Source organism: Carassius auratus, chromosome 24 (assembly GCF_003368295.1).
Source record: "Carassius auratus strain Wakin chromosome 24, ASM336829v1, whole genome shotgun sequence".
Taxonomy (NCBI): Eukaryota; Metazoa; Chordata; class Actinopteri; order Cypriniformes; family Cyprinidae; genus Carassius; species Carassius auratus.
In genome coordinates this window covers 22,261,200-22,280,756 of record NC_039266.1, presented here as the reverse complement: position 1 = coordinate 22,280,756, position 19,557 = coordinate 22,261,200, and the positions used below count along the sequence as shown (strand labels likewise).

Here is a 19,557-nt window from a genome sequence, read left to right as displayed (position 1 = left end):
ATTTTTATGTATTTATCAAATAAAATAACCTGATTATTAATTATATTTTTGTAAAATAAACTGCATGGCTTAATGGACCAGTGTCCAAAACATTCCCAGTCGCTTTCCTGAGATATTCCTGTATTACAGTTATTAAAATCACCGCTGAAGATAATAAAATAACAGTAAAAAAAAATTTAAAAAATAAAATGAAAATAATGCCACAATAAAACCTCTAAAGGAAATCCAATACCATTTATATTTTGTCTTTGGTTTTGGGGTGAAGTATACTGTAGACATTTATTGTGAGATGCACGGATGATGAAGATATAGTTTGTGTTTGTGTATTATATTAAATAAAGCATCTTTTCTGTGCACTCCTGCATGTGAGCGCTTTATAACAGCAGTAAATAGTTTCAGTGACGTGCTTTTAATGTCTTATCCTCCTGAGAACACGCTCACGAATCCATGCATCTCCGAGTCACACTTATGAGACGGTTTTCGGGGGAAATGGTACAACCTCGTCATCCTTTGGTTCCATATTTAAGATCACAGCGGGTGTTTGCATGTCGTAGATCCCCGAATCGTCCTTCTGGACCTCGCCGTCTTCAGATCGACCTTCAGGAGGGAATAAAACGAGACGTGAGCGCAGGAGAGAAAATCTGAAGATAAAGCTTCTTAAAAGGTCATCTGATACTTACTTAAAGCGGATGCATTTTCACTGCCGCAGACGCCTCCATCATCATCATCATCGTCATCTATTAAAGAGGAAGCAGATGAATCCAAACGTCCAGAAAGATCCACAGACGTCGTCTCAAATACGTAAGTTACAGACATAATTAATTCAGGTTTGGAGAAATGTAGCATTGCATCAGTGTCTCATCAGTGGATGCTCTGCAGTGAATGGGTGCCGTCAGAACGAGAGTCTGATAAAAACACCACAGCACTCCAGTCCATCAGTTAACATCTGGAGAACACAAAAGCTGGAACAAATCCATAATGAAGACTTTTATTTTGTTGTTTTGGACTGTTTAAATACTGCTTTATTCGTGCAGATTTCTCTCCTGATGCAGGGGGTGTCCGTCGATTCCTAAAAGTGTACGTAGGCACAAAAGCTAGATTTTTGCGTATGCACAAAAGTTTTCAGATTTATAAAACCATGCATAAACCAGAATCTGTGCATATATCTCTTTATAATCCCAGTCAGGGGACGATACGTGCATCTCCACCCTGACTCCGCCCAGAAATCACCATATATGGAGCTCACAACGCCTCATCTGCATATCATTACCATTCATATTCCTGTTTGATACAGAGGGACTATTATGTAATTTGTGGCATACACATAGATTTTTATCGCTAGAAATGATCCAGTATCCTTATGTTTTATAATAAATATATGAAAATATCCATTTAAAAAAAATGGTTTAAAGTTGTTCTACATATTTACGCCAGGTTTATTTTTTATAAATCACGATATGTGCTTGGAAAATTGCCTACGCGTGCAATGCTGGATTTGTTTCAGCTTTTAGACTCTCGTTCTGACGGCACCCATTCACTTCAGAGCATCCACTGATGAGACACTGATGCAATGCTACATTTCTCCAAACCTGATGATGAAGACACAAACTCATCCTGATCTGGGATGACCTGAGCGTGAACACATTTCAGCTAACGTTCATTTTTAGGTGATTTAAGGATATTTATCGATACCTTTATGACTCGATGTGTCGTATCTAATGATTATTTGACCCACCAGGCGTTTTCTCACACGCTGCTGAAGCTTCAGTCGTGTCCTGAATGAACGTCACACCACGTCCCGTCTCGTCTGAGGAGTTTTCTAATAATAACTGGAATAAAAAGATTTATAAAATCGAACTCTACATATCCTGAACATCATGAAGGTCGATCTAATTATAAACTGGTCCAGGACAGAATAGGTCAATATAAATAATGAAGCTGCAGGAGTCCTAACGTACTTATTCTTGATGTAAAATCTATTTTTCGGTGTTCCTGTGAGACTGATCTGTCTGTACCTCAGAGCGATGTTGGTCCTCTTGGGTTTCGGATGAGTTCTGGTGCTGATGCGGACGCATGGGAATACGATGCAGATACCCAAACCCTACGCCACAACCCAGACTGACCACACACACACACACACACACACACGGGGAGTTATAGATGCATAGTGCAGTAGAAAAAAAAAACATTTATATTTTAATATTGCACGACCAAGATGTTTATTTAACGCGAAAATTAATGTGATTGCAATGTGACACTGATTTTATACAATAATAGTTCAATTAACAAGGAGTTCAAATTAAGTGACTTACATTTCAGACACAATTTTGACCGTTTTTGCTCAATTTCGCTGATTAAAATAGTTCCAATCAAAGCCAGTCTCTGAGTGATTCGTTCGTTACTGAATGAATCGACACGTTTGAACGAATCAATGATTCAGTAACCCTTTCAATAAAGACAGTCGTCATGTTTCTGAATGAATCAGTTGAATGAATGAATCAGTTGAATGAAGGACTAAACGACTCATTAGTGCCACCTACTGGTGATTTGGTTTCATATTTAAAAAGTATTGCATTTTCATTGCTCTTAATTATAGTTCTTAGAAAGAAAATCTGAATCTGCACAAATCGGTATCAGCAGGTTACATTTAAAAAATAAATATATATATATACATATATATATATATATATATATATATATATTAGTGCTGTCAAAATTAGCGCGTTAACGCATTCGATTAATTTGAAATATTTAACGCGTTAAAAAAAAATAACGCAATTAACGCGGTTGCAGTTTTTTTTATTTCCAGTTGTGGCCTATGTGTGTTCAACGTGCAAAGAAATATGGATAAGACCAAGGAGCAATAAGCTTAAACGAAAATAAACGAAATAATTGTGTAGCGGAGTATTTTTTGTACACAGTGCCGCGAACTGTCAATCACTCCTGTGCGCGTGCATCACTGTCCTTGCAGCTGCAGCAACTTGCGCTCTCTCTCTTCATCAAGCTTTAAAACAAAAAGGGGACAAAAAGATCATATTGTTTTTGTGCATATAGGCTATAGATTAATTAGATAAATGAATATCTAAATTTGTGCCTTGCCGTCTACGGTATTTTTTTAGAACTTAGAAAAAAGATGCTGCAGCCAATGAGCAGCCGGCAGGGGCTGGCTGCAGGACGACTCAGCCTCCGCAGACAGTTTTTAATGTTTATCAGACAATAAATACTCAAGATTTTGCTTTAGTATAACTCACAACGAGTTTCACACACCTTCTCCGGCCACGTTGAGTTGTTGACACTTAACAGTGGGAAAAGCGACACATGCGCTATTCACTTGTGTAACTTAAGGGTGAATGGGTAATGTAGTTTCTGTTCTGGGTGGGATGAATTAGGAAGCTTGCATTGTGAAGGGCGCTCTGAAAATCGTCAGTGCAGGTGAAAGATTAAAACCTCTATTAAAACAGATGTCCAAATGAGCGTACCTGTACGCTACAAGCATGTTCTGGGCGCACGGAGAGGTGGTGGTATGCTCAAGAGCTATATTTGGAAGTGGCGGTACTGAGTACCGGTGCGTACCGGCCCACTTAAAGCACTGGCAATGACTATACTTTGGAATTTTTTTGCAGTCCACTTAGAATTCAACATGGAAATCATTTTTGTCTATTATTGGCATTGATTGTTTTGAAATTCAAATGGTACTTACATGCCTGTGTTTTTATTTCTGTAATAAATATGGCTTTCAAGCCAACAGTTAATTTGGAGGATATTGATGGTTTATTGCAGGTATGTTGTTTACATGAGAAAATCTGTTACAAGTTAAACAAAAATTCCAATAAACAATCATATTTTGAATTTAAATAGTTTCTTTGTCTTGAGTTTACATTAATTATTTACATTTTACATTTACATATCCAAAAAGTTTCAGTCTTTTAATTGCGATTAATCGCGATTAATCGCGATTAATTTTAAAAAATTGTGCGATTAATTAGTTAATTTTTTTTAATCGATTGACAGCACTAATATATATATATATAAATCAGAATCTGCAGAGAAAATTGCAATTAGTGCATCTCTTCTGTTTACATATTAAATATGTATTTCATTTATTACTAGCCTAGACAACATTTATCAATTTAATTTGGTTTTAAGTTGAAAAACTAAAATAACAGACTAAATAAATTAAAAGTAATACAATTATAAAAATTACTAAATTGTATATAGATTTTTTTTATGAGAAAAACACTTTCTAAAGCGTTTGTTAAAATTAAAATGAAAACCAAAACTTAATAAAAAAAAAAGAAAATAAAAAAAGGAAAAGAATATATATAAATTATACTAAACACTGGTAAGATGCATTCAATACAAAATGATTAACATTTAAAACTAAAACCAAAGCCATAAAAGACTTTCTCCTTACTTTAAATGAAGTTACTTTTACCTGAATTTTTTATTTTATTTTAGCTAATAAATAAAAATGTTAACTAAAAAAAAGAATAATAATTTCAGCTAATAAATAAAAATGTTACCTGAAAAAAAATAAATAAATACAGCTAATAAATAAAAATGTTAACTGAAAAAAATTATAATAATTTCAGCTAATAAATAAAAGTTACCTTAAAAAAAAAAAAATACAGCTAATAAATAAAAATGTTACCTGAAAAAAAAATTCAGCTAATAAATAAAACTTTTACCTGAAAAAAAAAAAAATAATAAATTCAGCTAATAAATAAAAATGTTACCTGAAAAAAAATACAGCTAATAAATAAAAATGTTACCTGAAAAAAAAAAAAAAAAAATTCAGTTAATAAATAAAAATGTATACACTGCACAACAAAATTATCAAGATTTAAAACTAAAAACAATGCCATAAAACACTCTTTCGTTACTTTAAATGAAAATAAATGTTACCTGAAAAAAAGCTAATAAATAAAAATGAAAATATACTGTGTAGACACTCACATTATATATATATATATATATATATATATATATATATAAAATATAAAAACAAATGAGAACACTACTGATAGTAAGTAACACTGGTTCTGATGTGCTGTTTGATGCAGCAGTGATCTGTCTCTGGATGTACCTTCCCTCTCCGCCCCAGGCTCTGTTCGGAGTGATCAGCACTTCCCTGCAGCGGTCGCTCTGTGTGTTATACACCAGCAGCTTCACAGCTCTGCCCTCGCACGCCTCGATCAGAGAGAAGAAGTCCTCCGACTGGGAGATGATTTCAGATCAGAGTAAACATCTGCATGACACACAGTACACTGCTTCAGAGACAGAAGAACAGAGCTGACCTCCTGCAGCACCTGGTCTGAGCCCACGATGAAGTCAGAGTAGGGTTCGAGTCCAGCCAGTTCAGCAGGAGAGTCCACCTCCACGTCCTGCAAGAACACATTTAGAGAGAAAACAACTACATGTTTATTCTTACTCATGTTTATTTATTTCTTTTTGAAAACGTCTCGAGTAAATTTGCTTCTCAAGTACATCAATCTTGATTTATATGAAATGTTATATATACATATAACTAGAATAATTTACATTTAAATCGTCATGAAATATTAAAATGACAATAACATAAAAAATAGCGCTGAAGAATTTCTTATTAATCTTATTAAAATGATTTCTGTGTTTAAAATATTAATATCTTAGCATTTCCTGATTTGAAGTGAATTAATGTTTTCTAAGACTTTTGGACCAATCTGAATGAAAATTGCAAAAAAAAAAAGTATATATATATATATATATATATATACATATATACATATATACATATATATATATATATATATATATATATTTACACACATATATAATATATAATACATTTTTTATATAATATTTCTTTTTGGGTTTTTGGGTATATAATTATATATATATATATATATATATATATTATTAATAAATATAATAATATATATATATATATATATATATATATATATATATATATATATATATATATATATATATATATATATACATACTTTTTTTTGCAATGTTCAAATATTTTTTTATATAATTAAGTATATATATATTTTTATTATTATTATTATTAATAATAAATAAATATATATATATATATATATATATATATATATATATATATATATATATATATATATATATATATATATATATATATATTTACACACATATATAATATATAATACATTTTTTATATAATATTTATTTTTGGGTTTTTGGGTATATAATTATATATATATATATATATATAACTATATATATAGTTATATATATATATATATATATATATATATATATATATATAGTTATATTTATATATACACACACATATATAGTATATAATACATTTTTTATATAATATTTATTATTATTATTATTATTATTATTATTATTATTAAATATAATAATATTATATTATAAAACAAATAACAAATATGATATTATATTAATTAAAATATTTTATTTGTGGCTTTATAATTCAATAACAATAATAATTATTATTATTATTAATTTGCATTTAATTTTATTTTTTTAGCAACCTCAGACTTTTGGACCCCACTGTATAAAATGGAGAAAAAAAATGGATGGTCCAAAAAAATAAATGATGATATTTCTAATTATTAGAGATCTCACCAGCACATGCCAGACGTTGTGATTGGCTCCTTGGAAAGAGCAGAAGCGAACGCTGGCCCCTAACAAGCCCTGGCCGCCCCACATGTTACTGGGAACGACCTCCAGCTCTCTGATCTTCATCACTTTACTGCTGTACACCTCCAGCTTCACCGGCTTCTCCACGTTGGCCTTCAGGAGGTCCTTCAGCAGACTGCTCTCTTTACTCTGAGACACACATCAGCATCAGAGCATGCACATTCTAGTCCAGCTCGTCTGACACGATCAGAGACTCAGGATCGGAGGTCTCACCAGTCTGGTGTGTCCAATAGACAGAATGAAATCAAAGAAGGGCTCCAGGCCGGCTCTCTCTGCTGGAGAGTTTTCCTGAATCTGGGAATTTAAGTCAAAAAACATACAATGCTATTTGGCAAAAATACAACTTAGTCTCTAAATGTCTAGTGCATGCATAAACGTATTACTAAATCAAGATATATTAACTTGAGAAGCAAGAATGAGGTGTTTTTAATCTTTAAACTTCCATCAGTGGGTGAAAAACCAAATCCGGTCTTGCCTTTGAAGTACGTTTATTCTTCTCTCATATTAAGTTTATTGGCAGATTTTTTTCCCTTTTTTTCTGGGTTTAAGCGAAAACGTTTACTAATCTGACTTTTATTTTCAGAAAACTAGACTTAATATCTAGTGACAAGATCATATCTATAATATATCTCCATTGTTTAGCTTTTCAGGAAAATTATTTCTTAATGTTTAGATGTTAAATATTAAGAAAAAAAAAAAAACATGGTTTTCAGTGTTGGAACTGATCCAGAAGAATCTTAATGGTAATTTTCTTTACAGAATAACCTTTAAAGGTTATAAAACCCGTATTTTTTTAACATATTTTCAAGGACCATGTAAATCCTGTTGACATCCTGGTGTTTTTTGACTAGGACACGCCTGCATTACCTTTAGGACACACATCATGTACTTGATAAAACCTTGTCAGTCGCTGAGTCATCAGTCTCGAGGTCTAATTACATGCAGTAATTAGTAAATAAGTGTGAATATCGCACTCACCCCATGCACATGATATCCACCCTCTGCAGCAAACACGCTCTGAATCAAACCCATCCTGAACTGCGTCCGAACACAATCTACTACAGCCAGGGTTTGCTCATGAATATTAATTAGAACGCTGGGTAACCTTCCTGAAGCGTAAGGGACGTGCTCATTAATATTCATTAAAGCGTATGCCTGTTAGCCAATCCGCAGAGCGTCTCGTGACGCAAGCGCTTCGTCTTGATATAATTCATAGTCTATTTTTTATTCTTCTTTTTAATTACCTCAAACATTAACGAGATATAACAGTACGGGAAACATATAAAAACGAAAAAAAAGGTTTCTAAATACCTAATTAGACATGAGTAATCAATTTCAGTAGCTCGATTAAACTCAATAACACAAGCGCCGCTGTCTGTGATTGATTATTATTCCTCCTCAGGTGGTTGCCTAACGACGAGGTATTTTCCGTTATTTTTAAATCTCAGTTGTTGTTTGATTCCGATTAAGCTGTTGAATTAGTGTAACTAACATATCCGGATTAAATATGTCACAAAACGATAAAACGTGTTTGGTAAGTTTGAATTGTATCGTTTTTATTGTATTTTAATGAAGATACACATTGGAAAACAACATAACAGCGACCGATATTTTTTAATAGCCGGGAGAAATACTACACACATGCTGAGGAGAATTTAAAGTTGTATAATAATGATCCAGTGCTCCGGTTCTTCAAAGCTTTTGCGACTCTGATGGAAGGTAGGATGAAATCTGCCTTTACGTTCATATTCTTCATGATAATATCATCGTTGATTATAAAGATCGTGTCTTTGACTCCTTGACCTCGCAGGTAACACACAAAGATGCTTCGAGAGAGCTTCTTCAGCTGAGAGATCATCCTCATCCGTCTCTGTGTTCAACAGTGGCTCTCATACACACACAGCAAACCTCTGAAACGATTGGTAACTCTGCACTTCACTCATTGAACCCAATGACTGATGAATGAAGCTTTGATTCAGTGTCTCCTCTCATCCACATCAGATCTAGATGAAGCTGTGGCCGGAGACAGAGCCTTGTATTACACAGCACTGCTCTTCTGGATCCTGGAGCTCGATCTCAGAGCCAGGACATGTGTTGGAAAGATGCTGAAACCCTATGAAAGCTCCCCGGAGGTTTGTGTAAAAGACCTCAGCATCATCATACTGATACACGAGCTTCTAAAGTCTCGAAATGATCAAAACACACTCGATCAGAACAGTCGCGCATCTCCGAGTAACACACAACAGTCTTTCATTACTAAATGATTCATTTTTGAACGAGTCAATGATTCAGTGAGCCATTTATAAAAACGGTTACTTGCTTCATTTATTGAATGAATCAGCCGTTTGAACGAATCGGTTGAATCAGTGATTCACTCATTAAAACACTGACTTGGTACCACCTACTGGTGGTTTAATGTCATATTTAAAAGTATTGCATTTTTCCAACATTTCATATATGTGTGTCAAATATATTGTCCTTCATAAAGTTAAAAAGTGTAACATCAATCAATTTAAGGCAAATATCAAAAATATGCTGATTAAAGTAATACCTGATAGAGCACTGATCCATTCGTGTTTCCAGAATTAGGTTTTGTGGTATGTAAATATGTCTAAGGCTTGGGAATATTGCTGATTCATGAATTGTTTGTCTTTTGTTAACAGGGGCTTATTCTGAAGGGCTGGATGATGTTGACCTCTGACACGGAAGAGGACAGACCTCAGGCTATACGCTACTTTGACAGCGGTGTTCAGGACACTGGGATTGTATTTGGACTCATGGGAAAAGTAAAACATGTTGAGAAAAGCACTGAGGTTTCTTTAGAATAATCTGACCGGGTCTGAGCGGTGTCTTTGACGTGCAGATGGAGCATGATGAAACATCGCCGATCAGATCCTCGTCTCTCATCCAGACTTCATCCCGGCGCTCCTCGTGAAGATGAAGGTGTTGGTGTCTCTGCGTGACTGGGAGCAAACCGAGGCAGTCGCTCGGAGGTGTGTGTGCTACTCTCAGCTCATCTCCTAATCGAGAGGTTTAGATGTTCCTCAGTGCTTCTGCTTGACATGTGCAGAGTTCTGGAGAGAGATGAACGTGATCTGAGATGTTGACTGTCATCGCTGCGGCTAAGGAGGAAATATGGAGCTGGTAAATCTGTTCCTCTTTATTTAGATGCATGACTGATTGAGGTCATTATAGCACTAGGAAAGCTAATGTGACATTTGGTGCATGATGGACTAAAATAACAAACTAAAAACTAAATAAAATGAATAAAAACTGTTAAGTCTTAAGTGTAAATTTTTAGAAATTGAAAGTTATGCTTCATCTAAAAGCTGAATAAATCATATTTTCATTGATGTTAGGATCGAGACAATATTTGTCTGAGATACAACTATTATAAATCTGGAATCTGAGGGAGTAAAAAAAAACTAAATATTAAGAAAATCATCTTTAAAGTTGTTCAAATGAAGTTATTACTAATGCATATTACTAATCAAAAATGAAGTTTTGATATATTTACGGTAGGAGATTTACTAAATATCTTCATGGAACATGATCTTTAATTAATATCCTAATGATTTTTGGCATAAAAGAAAAAATGAAGGAGCATCAACACTTGAAAATTAAATATGCCTTTTCTAAGATTGTTTTTAATTCGAATCTTTGATGCAATGTTTTGATTTTTTTTTTTTTACTCAAAAAATGTAATTAAACGACTCAGATTCTTGGGGAAATATAATATTCACTTTTGTTCCTTTTACTTTATTTGTACTTTTTAAAAAATATAAAAAAATATTGAAATGGTACGTTGTAAAAAAATAAAAAGAAAGGTAAATAGGGTTTACTTAGAAACAACTTCACAAATAAATGCATACCTAAAATTATAAATACTGAAAGTGTTTTGATATAAAAATGTTTTTGAATTATTCATTTTATCAAAAATGTTTAAAATCAACATTAATACAAATATTACATCCCTAAGTGTGACACTTTTTTTCTTTCATCTCTGTTTTGTCATTAACCCACGATTGTGTTTCAGGTGAAAGAGCGTCTTCAGGCTTTAATGAGTGCGGTCGAGATCTCTGAGCCCTGCAATCCCAGCATGCATCTGGAGATCACCGCAGCCATCAGCCGACTCATCCAGTTTATACGCTTATTTCTGTCATTTAATAGGTTCAGTAAATCAGGCTTGTTTATTAAGACTCGCTCGGGGAGTGTTTGTGTCCCTAAGGGTCTGTTTCTGCTCTTGGGACATTCCTGAGCTATTCATTTCTGTTTTGGAACGAATCTATGCTGCCTGGTTACAACAGAAGTGTCTGAAACTGGACTCTGTTTGTTAACTGCAGTGTGGACACATCCCAGAGATCCTGCAGATGCTGACAGTGTTTGTGCGTCTGATGTCTTCTGTGAGCTGGGATATCTGCTCAATCACCAGAACAAGTATCAAGAGGTCTTTAAGTGCTACTCTACAGCGCTGAAAACAGAGCCCGAGTGCAGCTCCGCATTACTGGGTACAGTATCATCACAAAACACCATTTTCACCCCAACATTGGAAAAAAAATAAAAAAAATCTCAAACTGAATTATTATTATTATTATTATTATTTTTTTTGCATGATCATTCCAAGCACAGACAGCGATTGACGTCTATTTCGGTGCATCCTTACTAACTAGCCTCATACTCTACTGAGTTACTGTCTCGTGTGTGTGTGTGTGTGTGTGTTGTAAACAGCACGAGGCCGTTCAGCGTTTCAAAGACACACCGGAGGAGACGCGTCTCGTGCTTGCTTATGTGGATCTGGCTTTAGTGAGAGATGACGTGGATGCCGCTGTAGTAATGCTGCAAAACATCTTCATCCAAGCCCGAGAGAAGATGGCTCAGATATACCTGGAGAGGAAACACAAGGAGAAGCTTTACATCACATGTTACAAGTGAGAAATCATCGGTGTGACAGGACACAGGTTAGAAAAGAAACCACGAATATAAAATAGCATGCTGTTGTTTAAATGCTGTCTTGATATAAAAATGTTTAGGGAAATAAGTGAGCGGCTTCCAGGACCTCGTACTAGGATCTTGTTGGCTGATGCCTTCATGAAGATCCATTCACTGCAGAGCATCCGCTGATGAGACACTGATGCAATGCTACATTTCTACAAACCTGATGAAGAAACAAACTCCTCTACATATCAGAGGACCATTTATTAATTCATTGATTGCAGTTGTATTATTTTTGGGTGAACGACAGACTGCCTTTTTTTATGTGCAAACAAAAAAAGCTCTTTTCTCCGTAGCATGATCTCCAGCACAAGGTTGTTTTCCGGAGCGCATCCGGGAGAACTGGAGGAGCAGAGGAAGGTGTTAGTGGTGATCTGTTGTGATTGGGCTCATGAGTTTCTCCTCAGACACGATCTGGACACGATTTATGGCAGAATAATGGAGCGAAACCCAGGTGGGATTGAATATATATATATATATATATATATATATATATGACACCAAACACTGTGATTTTAATATCACTGATATATATATATATATATATATATATATATATATATATATATATATAATTTGTTTTACAAGTTTTTGTAATTTCTGTCCATTTTAAAGTTGTGTGTGTGTGTGTGTGTGTATGTTTCATATTTCATTTTAATTATAGCACAATAGATAAACTAAATAAAAATATGAAATGTTGAAATAATAACTGAATAATTTTTTTTTTTTTTTAGGTAACTTTTGTTCCATTTAAAGTAATTTTTTTATGGTTTTAGCATTAGTTAACATCAATAACCATTTTCTGTCTCCACTTTCAATAGACAGCTTTCATGTCATGGTCAAGTTTCTGCTGGTTCTGTGCAGGAAAGGGAAACTGGAAGACGTGCGGTCTGTGTTTATAGCGTGTGAGAAGTTCAGTCCACTGTCGGTCAGAGAAGCGGGTTATAATTACTGCAAGGGTCTCTACTTCTGCTCTGTGTCATCACTTCTAATAGAACGGCTGTGGTTTGAGCTTTTTGGAAAGAATACGGATGATGGAGACATTAGTAAATCTCCTACTGTAAATATATCAAAACTTAATGTTTGATTAGTAATATGCATTGCTAAGAACTTAATTTGAACAACTTTAAAGATGATTTTCTCAATATTTAGATTTTCTTTGCTCCCTCAGACTCCAGATTTCCAAATATTGTCCTCCTTACAAACCAAACATCAATGGAAAGATCATTTATTCAGCTTCAGATGCATAAATCAAAATTTAGAATTTTATGTGTTTTTATGAGAATTTTATGTGCTCCAGGGTCACACATGTCTCCTGAATGTTTTCTTCCATGTGCTTTGAGATAGTAAGAGGTTTGCATGTGCTGCTTGACCTTTGACCTCAGGCACTCGTGGCAGGCGACTGAAGCTCTGGTGCACCTGAACAAGGCCAGAGGAGACGGTGCGTGGGGAGAACCAGCGGTGGATCTGACATGTCTTCGGAGGAGAAGGACAAAAGCACACGAGGTGAGACACACAATCTGTGTAACAGCAAAGAGAGCGAAGATGTGGAGCGAGCCGTGCTGCAGGCTGAGAACGTAACACGCATCTCGCTCTCTGTCTGATTAGTAATGGACACTTTCATTTACTGTGTTTAGTCTTTAACCCTTCCAGAGTATAGTAATAGGTTTGTTTTTTCCGTCCCTTCAAAGTGTTTTTAGGAAGTTACTGGTTTTAAAACCATGCTCTGTATGCATGTTGTATTTAGGGATGAATTTGGTATAAATGTTGCAACACGGGATTTTCAAGGTTGCAAAATTTCACCACTGTTGTAGTTGTTTACAAGTACTGTAGATATGATATAAGGCTGAAATAACACATTCTTTATAGTAAAATTCTATTATTATTTACCTTTCCAATAAAATAAAAAAAACTGGAAATATAAGTAATTACAAAATACAATGCTGCTTCTAAAACCGTTTTAAAATACACATTTACTTGGTGCACATTTATAAATGTATAACTAACGTTTCTTCTGCTCATCAAGGTTGCATTTATTTGATCAAAAATACAGAAAAAAACAGTAATCTTGTAAAATGTTATTACAATATAAAATAATGGTTTCTATTTTAATATCTTTTAAAATATAATTTATTTCTGTGATGCAGAGCTGAATTTCCTTCAGCCTTCACTCCAGTATAAAGTGATCTTCATTATCTCCATCCATCCATCCATGCATCCATCCATCCATCCATGCATCCATCCATCCCTCCATCCATCCATCCATCCATCCATCCATGCATGCATCATCCATCCCACCATCCATCATCCATACATCCATCCATCCATCCCTCCATCCATCCATCCATCCCTCCATCCATCCATTCATCCATCATCCATACATCCATCCATCCATCATCCATCCATCCATGCATCATCCATCCCACCATCCATCATCCATCCATCCACCCATGCATCATCCATCCATCCATGCATCATCCATCCATCCACCCATGCATCCATCCATCCACCCATGCATCCATCCATCCACCCATGCATCCATCCATCCATGCATCCATCCATCCATCCATCCATCCATCCATGCATCCATCCATCCCTCCATCCATCCATCCATCCATGCATGCATCATCAATCCCACCATCCATCATCCATACATCCATCCATCCATCCCTCCATTCATCCATCATCCATACATCCATCCATCCATCATCCATCCATCCATGCATCATCCATCCCACCATCCATCATCCATCCATCCACCCATGCATCATCCATCCATCCACCCATGCATCCATCCATCCACGCATCCATCCATCCATCCATCCATCCATCCATGCATCCATGCATCCATCCATCCATGCATCATCCATCCCTCCATCCATCAATCCATGCCTCTTCCATCTATGCATCATCCATCCATCCCTCCATCCATCCATGCATCATTCATCCATGTATCCATCCATCCATCCATCCATTAGTGCATCATCCATCCCTCCATCCATCCATGCATCATCCATTCATCCATCCATCATCCACACATCCATAAATCCCTCCATCCATCATCCATAAATCCCTCCATCCATGCATCATCCATTCATCCATCTATGCATCATCCACCCATCCATCATCCATCCATCCATCATCCATCATCTTTTTAAAACTGTAAGAAAGGCCTTATTCTACACTTTTACCACTGACAAATAAAATGCATCTGAAACAGTGCTTCACTTGTTCCAAACCATGTTCCCCAAAGAGCTCGTTTATATCATTCTTATGAACACAGAGCTACAGGTGAGTGTCTGGTTTTGTTTTGTTTTTATGTCGAGGTTGTTGTGTTAATATTTCAAGATTAATAACTTCATTTTACGATAGCTCGAATTTTGTCATTTTTAAATGTTTCTCTCTATTAATGGCAAACATGTTTTATACTTTACTGTATCATGGTTTCTGTGTCAGTTCCTCCGTCCTGAGTGAGTCTCCTCTGATTGGCCAATCAACCATGAGGCGTTCAGGAATTATGGGGAAACAATGTAGCATTTGCAGGTACTTCTGTAACTGAACAGAGATTTGGAGACTTTAGGGTCATACCAGAATATTTACAAAATCTGCATTTCTGCAATCTGCAAATGTTTTATTTGAACTTTTTTTGTTTGCCTTTTGAAAAATTGTAAATGCTAATTTTTTTATTTATTTTAGATTTTCATACAGACATTGCTGCATATTTATCTATGCGATATCTTTGTGTTCGGTTATTATACCTGAGAATAAAGTAATAGTTTGGTAACACTATTTTACAGTGTCCTTTTTCACACTTTACATATAATTACTATAGTAATAATAATAAATTATACATAATTACATGCAACTAGCCCTAAACCAAACCCTCATCCTAACACTAACCCTATAGAAAATACATATTACTTATAATTACACTGTAACAAAGACACCGAAAAACTGATGAAAGGTAAATATTTGTAGAGGCATTTTCAAAATGTACATTCAATTCAAGTTTTATTTGTATAGCGCTTTTTACAAAACAAATCGTTACAAAGCAACTTTACAGAAAATTATGTTTCTACAATATTTAGTAGTAGCTAGTAGTTTGTGCACATTTGACAGGATTTTAGAAAAACTAAAAAATAATAATAATACAAGACGTAGTCAGCTAGACGATGAACTATCAATATTATTAATTAAGTTATTATATGATTAAGTCACACATTTAGGAATAATTGTTAGTTCTGTTTGTTCATTCAGGGTTAGCATCATCTGAGGTCCTCTGAGGGTCAGCATCATCTCTTCTCAGGTGTTCTGGATCCAGACTGGAGCTTGTGTAAATCCTAGTTACCACGGGATGTGAATCCCGTGGCAAAACATAGAAACAAAATACAGACATCATTAGCATAGCTGCTGATCCAACAAAGTAAAATTAGTTTAACCCAAGCTAATGAATAAAAATGCACCTTTGATCAGATGCAACTACACTCACAATTAAAAAGATACATTATTCGAATGCTTGGCGAAAGAGATGTGTTTTTAATCTAGATTTAAACAGAGAGAGTGTGTCTGAACCCCGAACATTATCAGGAAGGCTATTCCAGAATAGCCTTCCTGATAACAAATATATAAAAGTAAAAAAAGAAGAAAAAAAAACTAGCATTAACTATTATATTCTTTTTTATTTTATTTTATTAGATTATAATAGTTACAAAAATATTATATATGAAGCAAGTTAATAATTAGTGTTTTTATAAATATATATAAAAGTTAAACTCTAATGTTAAACACTTAAAAATATATATTTATTTCACTATTTGACAAATAAATAATTTTTGTATAGTCACTGAAATAATTGTAATAAATCATTTCAAGATTTAACATGGATTTAGAAATGTTTGTCCAGCAGATCTACAAACTTCAGGGTGTAAGTGCTCACGAAACAGGGAAAATGAAAAGGAAAAAAAAGAAGTCGATCTCTGATGCAACATCAAAATAATTGGAGGGGGAAGGAGGGGAGGTTGTGACAGAGGAAGTGATGGTGTCATTGACAGGCGCTGAAGTACCTGTATCATAACGGATCCTGTGGAAGAACACACAAAGATTGTGTTTGAGAGCAGACGAGAAGCTCCAGCCGTCCTGAGCCGTGAGTACACACACATCTTCTCTCGTCGCTTCATGTCTCGCTGCTTCTGTAGAGCTGTGTGTCTTCCTCCACAGATGTCCGTCTCCGACAGCCCTGCGTCCTCCATCTGTATGTTTGCGCTCCATCATCAGTCGTCCAGCTCTCCGGCCGGCGCTCTGAACCCTGACCCCAGCAGCATGAGCGGTCAGATGTCTCAGATGGACACAGGTGTGTACGGTCAGCCCATGGTCTTCCCCAAGACTCCAGACGGCCGGAGCATGGAGCAGATGATGGGCTTCGAGCCGTACTCCTCGTGTCTGACCCCCAGCAGCTCTGAACGAGCAGCGCAGCAGAACCAGCAGGTGACACACACACACACACACACACTCACTCACACACACACACACACACACTCGGCCTTTGTGTTCTGCTCACATTATGGCTCCAGATTGATGTCGATTTAAATAATACCATCTGATAAATTAATTACTGTATTTGAGTGAAATTAAATTGAGCATTAAACACTATATCTTTTTTGTTTAAATCTCTAAAATGCACGTCTGTTTAAACTGAAACTTAAAAAAAAATATATATATTTATGCCTTATTTAAACATGTTTATTGATTATTTATGATATTATGTATACAAATAATTATAGGGGTAAATAGTTATTGTGCATTTAATGTTTGTATAATAACATTAAGTTCGGTGACTATAAATAAATAAATAAATGTTTGTCTGAGTACAATTAATTGGTTAAAAGTTTTCTTTTTATATTTGTGTCCCTGGAGCACAAAAGCAGTCTGAAGTCTCTGGGGTATATTTGTAGCAAGAGCCAACAATACATTGTATGGGTCAGAATTGATTTTTATTTTATGCCAAAAATCATTAGGATATTAATTAAATATCATGTTCCATGGAGATATTTTTTAAATACAAAAAAACATAATTTTTGATTAGTGATATGCATTTCTAAAAACTTAATTTGAACAACTTTAAAGATGATTTTCTCAATATTTAGATTTTTTTTTTTTGCTCCTTCAGATTCCAGGTTTTCTAATAGTTGTATCTCAGACAAATATTGTCTTCTTCTAACAAACCACACATCAACGGAGAGATCATTTATTCAGCTTCAGATGATGTACGCACCTCAATTTTGAAAAATGTACACAACTTATTTATCTTTTTTTTTCATATATTATACATAATAACGTATTTGATTTTTTGTGTCCAGGAAATTCACTAAAATAATTATTAACCCCTCTAAGATTTTTTCATGTGGAGGGAAAGTGTTTCACGTTTTAAATCTAATCCCAAAAATGCATAAATGTAAAATAAAAGTCTTGAAACTTTTTAAATGAACACATTTCAGTTTTAGATGATTGTTGTTCGTATTAAATATATTTGAATAACATCAGTATTTAATTATTTTAGTTTTAGTTGTTTTCTAGTTAAACTAAAAAAAATGAGATGTTGCCGAAATATTATTATTTTTAAATTCGTAATATTTCGGTTAACATTTTATTTATCGTTTTCGTTTAGGAGCACTAGTTTTATGGATAGTTTGGTTTGCGTAATTTTCCAATGTATTCCATTTCTTGTAAATCTCATGCTTTCTGTTCAGTTATTATGTAAATGTCTCGCTTTTTACTTGGACTTGTTTTTCTCGTCCGTTCTCGGTAACTCCACGAATCTTCGGGAAGGATTTTTCGCAGTTTCTTCTGCCGCCCCCAGCCTCCACCCTGCGGCCGATGGGACAGAAGCGCGGCCCGAGCAAAGACAGCGTGGAGTACCGTCTGCGTCGAGAGCGCAACAACATCGCGGTGAGGAAGAGTCGCGATAAAGCGCGGCGTCGGATCCAGCTGACCCAGCAGAGGGCGCTACAGCTCCAGGACGAGAACCACAACCTACAGCTGCACATCCAGCGTCTGTCGCACGAGGTGGATTCACTCAGACACTATCTGTCACAGCGCCACCTACAGGCCAGAGAGCAGGACACCGCTGGAGACTGAAGGTTCTGTCAGTTGGGATTGGCTTTGTGATTTTTTTTTTGGATAGTTTCATGTAAATGTTATAATATCGAACCGTTCGGTATGGTATCAATGGTTCAGTGTGCGCTTCTGAATTCCAGTTTTGCATTTGTTGGTTTTATTTCTCCCAGAATTGGCTTTGTGTTTGTGCTCACTTTTAAAGTGCATTAAAAAAAGAAGCACACGCCGAGCATCTAAACCTGTTTTCCAACAATAGAAGACATTATAACTTGTTTTTACATCACTCTTCGTTTTGTGATCTGATGTGGCTGAAAATATAAGCCTGTTCTATACTGTAATAAAGAATAGAAATGGTTATGAGATGCCTTGAGCATTTAGGCATTGTAGTTTGAGGTTTTCTGATTTGATTTAAATAAACGGTTACATTTTTTGACTCGTGGAAATTTTTGTGCTTTTCAGTAATTTTTTAGAAGTCAATTTTTATAGACAAAATATTTATGTAAACGAACACTGTAGTTGAACTAATTACACACAAATACTGTATATCAAAAATAAATTGTAATGAATTTGATACAATTACAGCAACATAAAACACATTTCCCCCCAAAATATGTATGTATTTGTGATTCTATATAACTACTTTTGAGCCAATTCAATTTTTATATTTACATGACTTTATACACTGTATTTTCTTGCTTCAGATTTGTTGTTGTTGTTGTTTTACTTTTAACATTTTGCTGAGAAGCCATTCAATAT

At 34.9% G+C, this 19,557-nt stretch overlaps 3 protein-coding genes across 5 annotated transcripts; 2 read left to right on the top strand and 1 right to left on the bottom strand.

Moving 5' to 3' along the window:
- Positions 1-217: 217 nt before the first annotated feature.
- LOC113042779 (Golgi reassembly-stacking protein 1-like) lies at positions 218-7,827 on the bottom strand. The gene is made up of 9 exons (XM_026201792.1): positions 7,675-7,827; positions 6,910-6,990; positions 6,622-6,825; positions 5,298-5,384; positions 5,087-5,217; positions 2,016-2,118; positions 1,736-1,829; positions 681-737; positions 218-597 (listed from the first exon to the last, which is right to left on the bottom strand). Exons 1-9 carry the CDS (start codon positions 7,726-7,728, stop codon positions 467-469), a joined length of 942 nt encoding a protein of 313 aa, XP_026057577.1. The 5' UTR covers positions 7,729-7,827; the 3' UTR covers positions 218-466.
- A 232-nt stretch (positions 7,828-8,059) lies between these two features.
- LOC113042721 (tetratricopeptide repeat protein 21A-like) lies at positions 8,060-11,862 on the top strand. The gene is made up of 9 exons (XM_026201736.1): positions 8,060-8,415; positions 8,507-8,828; positions 9,360-9,482; positions 9,560-9,627; positions 9,726-9,786; positions 10,733-10,925; positions 11,040-11,209; positions 11,425-11,624; positions 11,727-11,862. Exons 2-9 carry the CDS (start codon positions 8,655-8,657, stop codon positions 11,815-11,817), a joined length of 1,080 nt encoding a protein of 359 aa, XP_026057521.1. The 5' UTR covers positions 8,060-8,415; positions 8,507-8,654; the 3' UTR covers positions 11,818-11,862.
- A 734-nt stretch (positions 11,863-12,596) lies between these two features.
- Positions 12,597-19,256, top strand: LOC113042659 (CCAAT/enhancer-binding protein delta-like). Of its 3 annotated transcripts, XM_026201654.1 has the most exons (6): positions 12,597-12,748; positions 13,074-13,194; positions 15,145-15,231; positions 16,740-16,831; positions 16,906-17,172; positions 18,514-19,256. In XM_026201654.1, exons 5-6 carry the CDS (start codon positions 16,906-16,908, stop codon positions 18,820-18,822), a joined length of 576 nt encoding a protein of 191 aa, XP_026057439.1. In that variant the 5' UTR covers positions 12,597-12,748; positions 13,074-13,194; positions 15,145-15,231; positions 16,740-16,831; the 3' UTR covers positions 18,823-19,256. The 3 variants fall into 3 exon arrangements, with proteins under 3 accessions (XP_026057439.1, XP_026057437.1, XP_026057438.1); XM_026201652.1 differs by lacking the exon at positions 15,145-15,231; XM_026201653.1 differs by lacking the exons at positions 12,597-12,748; positions 15,145-15,231 and having other exon boundaries at positions 13,050-13,194.
- Positions 19,257-19,557: the final 301 nt, after the last annotated feature.

Bases quoted from the DNA above. Each gene is read 5' to 3' on its own strand.
- LOC113042721 (XM_026201736.1), top strand. From the start codon at position 8,655: ATGAATGAAGCTTTGATTCAGTGTCTCCTCTCATCCACATCAGATCTA. The intron at 10,926-11,039 runs GTCTGTTTCTGC...TGTTAACTGCAG, and splicing joins GAGTGTTTGTGTCCCTAAGG to TGTGGACACATCCCAGAGAT. The intron at 11,625-11,726 runs GTGAGAAATCAT...AAAAATGTTTAG, and splicing joins CTTTACATCACATGTTACAA to GGAAATAAGTGAGCGGCTTC.
- LOC113042659 (XM_026201652.1), top strand. From the start codon at position 16,906: ATGTCCGTCTCCGACAGCCCTGCGTCCTCCATCTGTATGTTTGCGCTC. The intron at 17,173-18,513 runs GTGACACACACA...ATCTTCGGGAAG, and splicing joins CAGCGCAGCAGAACCAGCAG to GATTTTTCGCAGTTTCTTCT.
- LOC113042779 (XM_026201792.1), bottom strand. From the start codon at position 7,728: ATGGGTTTGATTCAGAGCGTGTTTGCTGCAGAGGGTGGATATCATGTG. The intron at 5,385-6,621 runs GTGAGATCTCTA...GTGTTCTTGCAG, and splicing joins ACAACGTCTGGCATGTGCTG to GACGTGGAGGTGGACTCTCC. The intron at 738-1,735 runs GTGGGTCAAATA...CCTCTTTAATAG, and splicing joins AGCGTGTGAGAAAACGCCTG to ATGACGATGATGATGATGAT.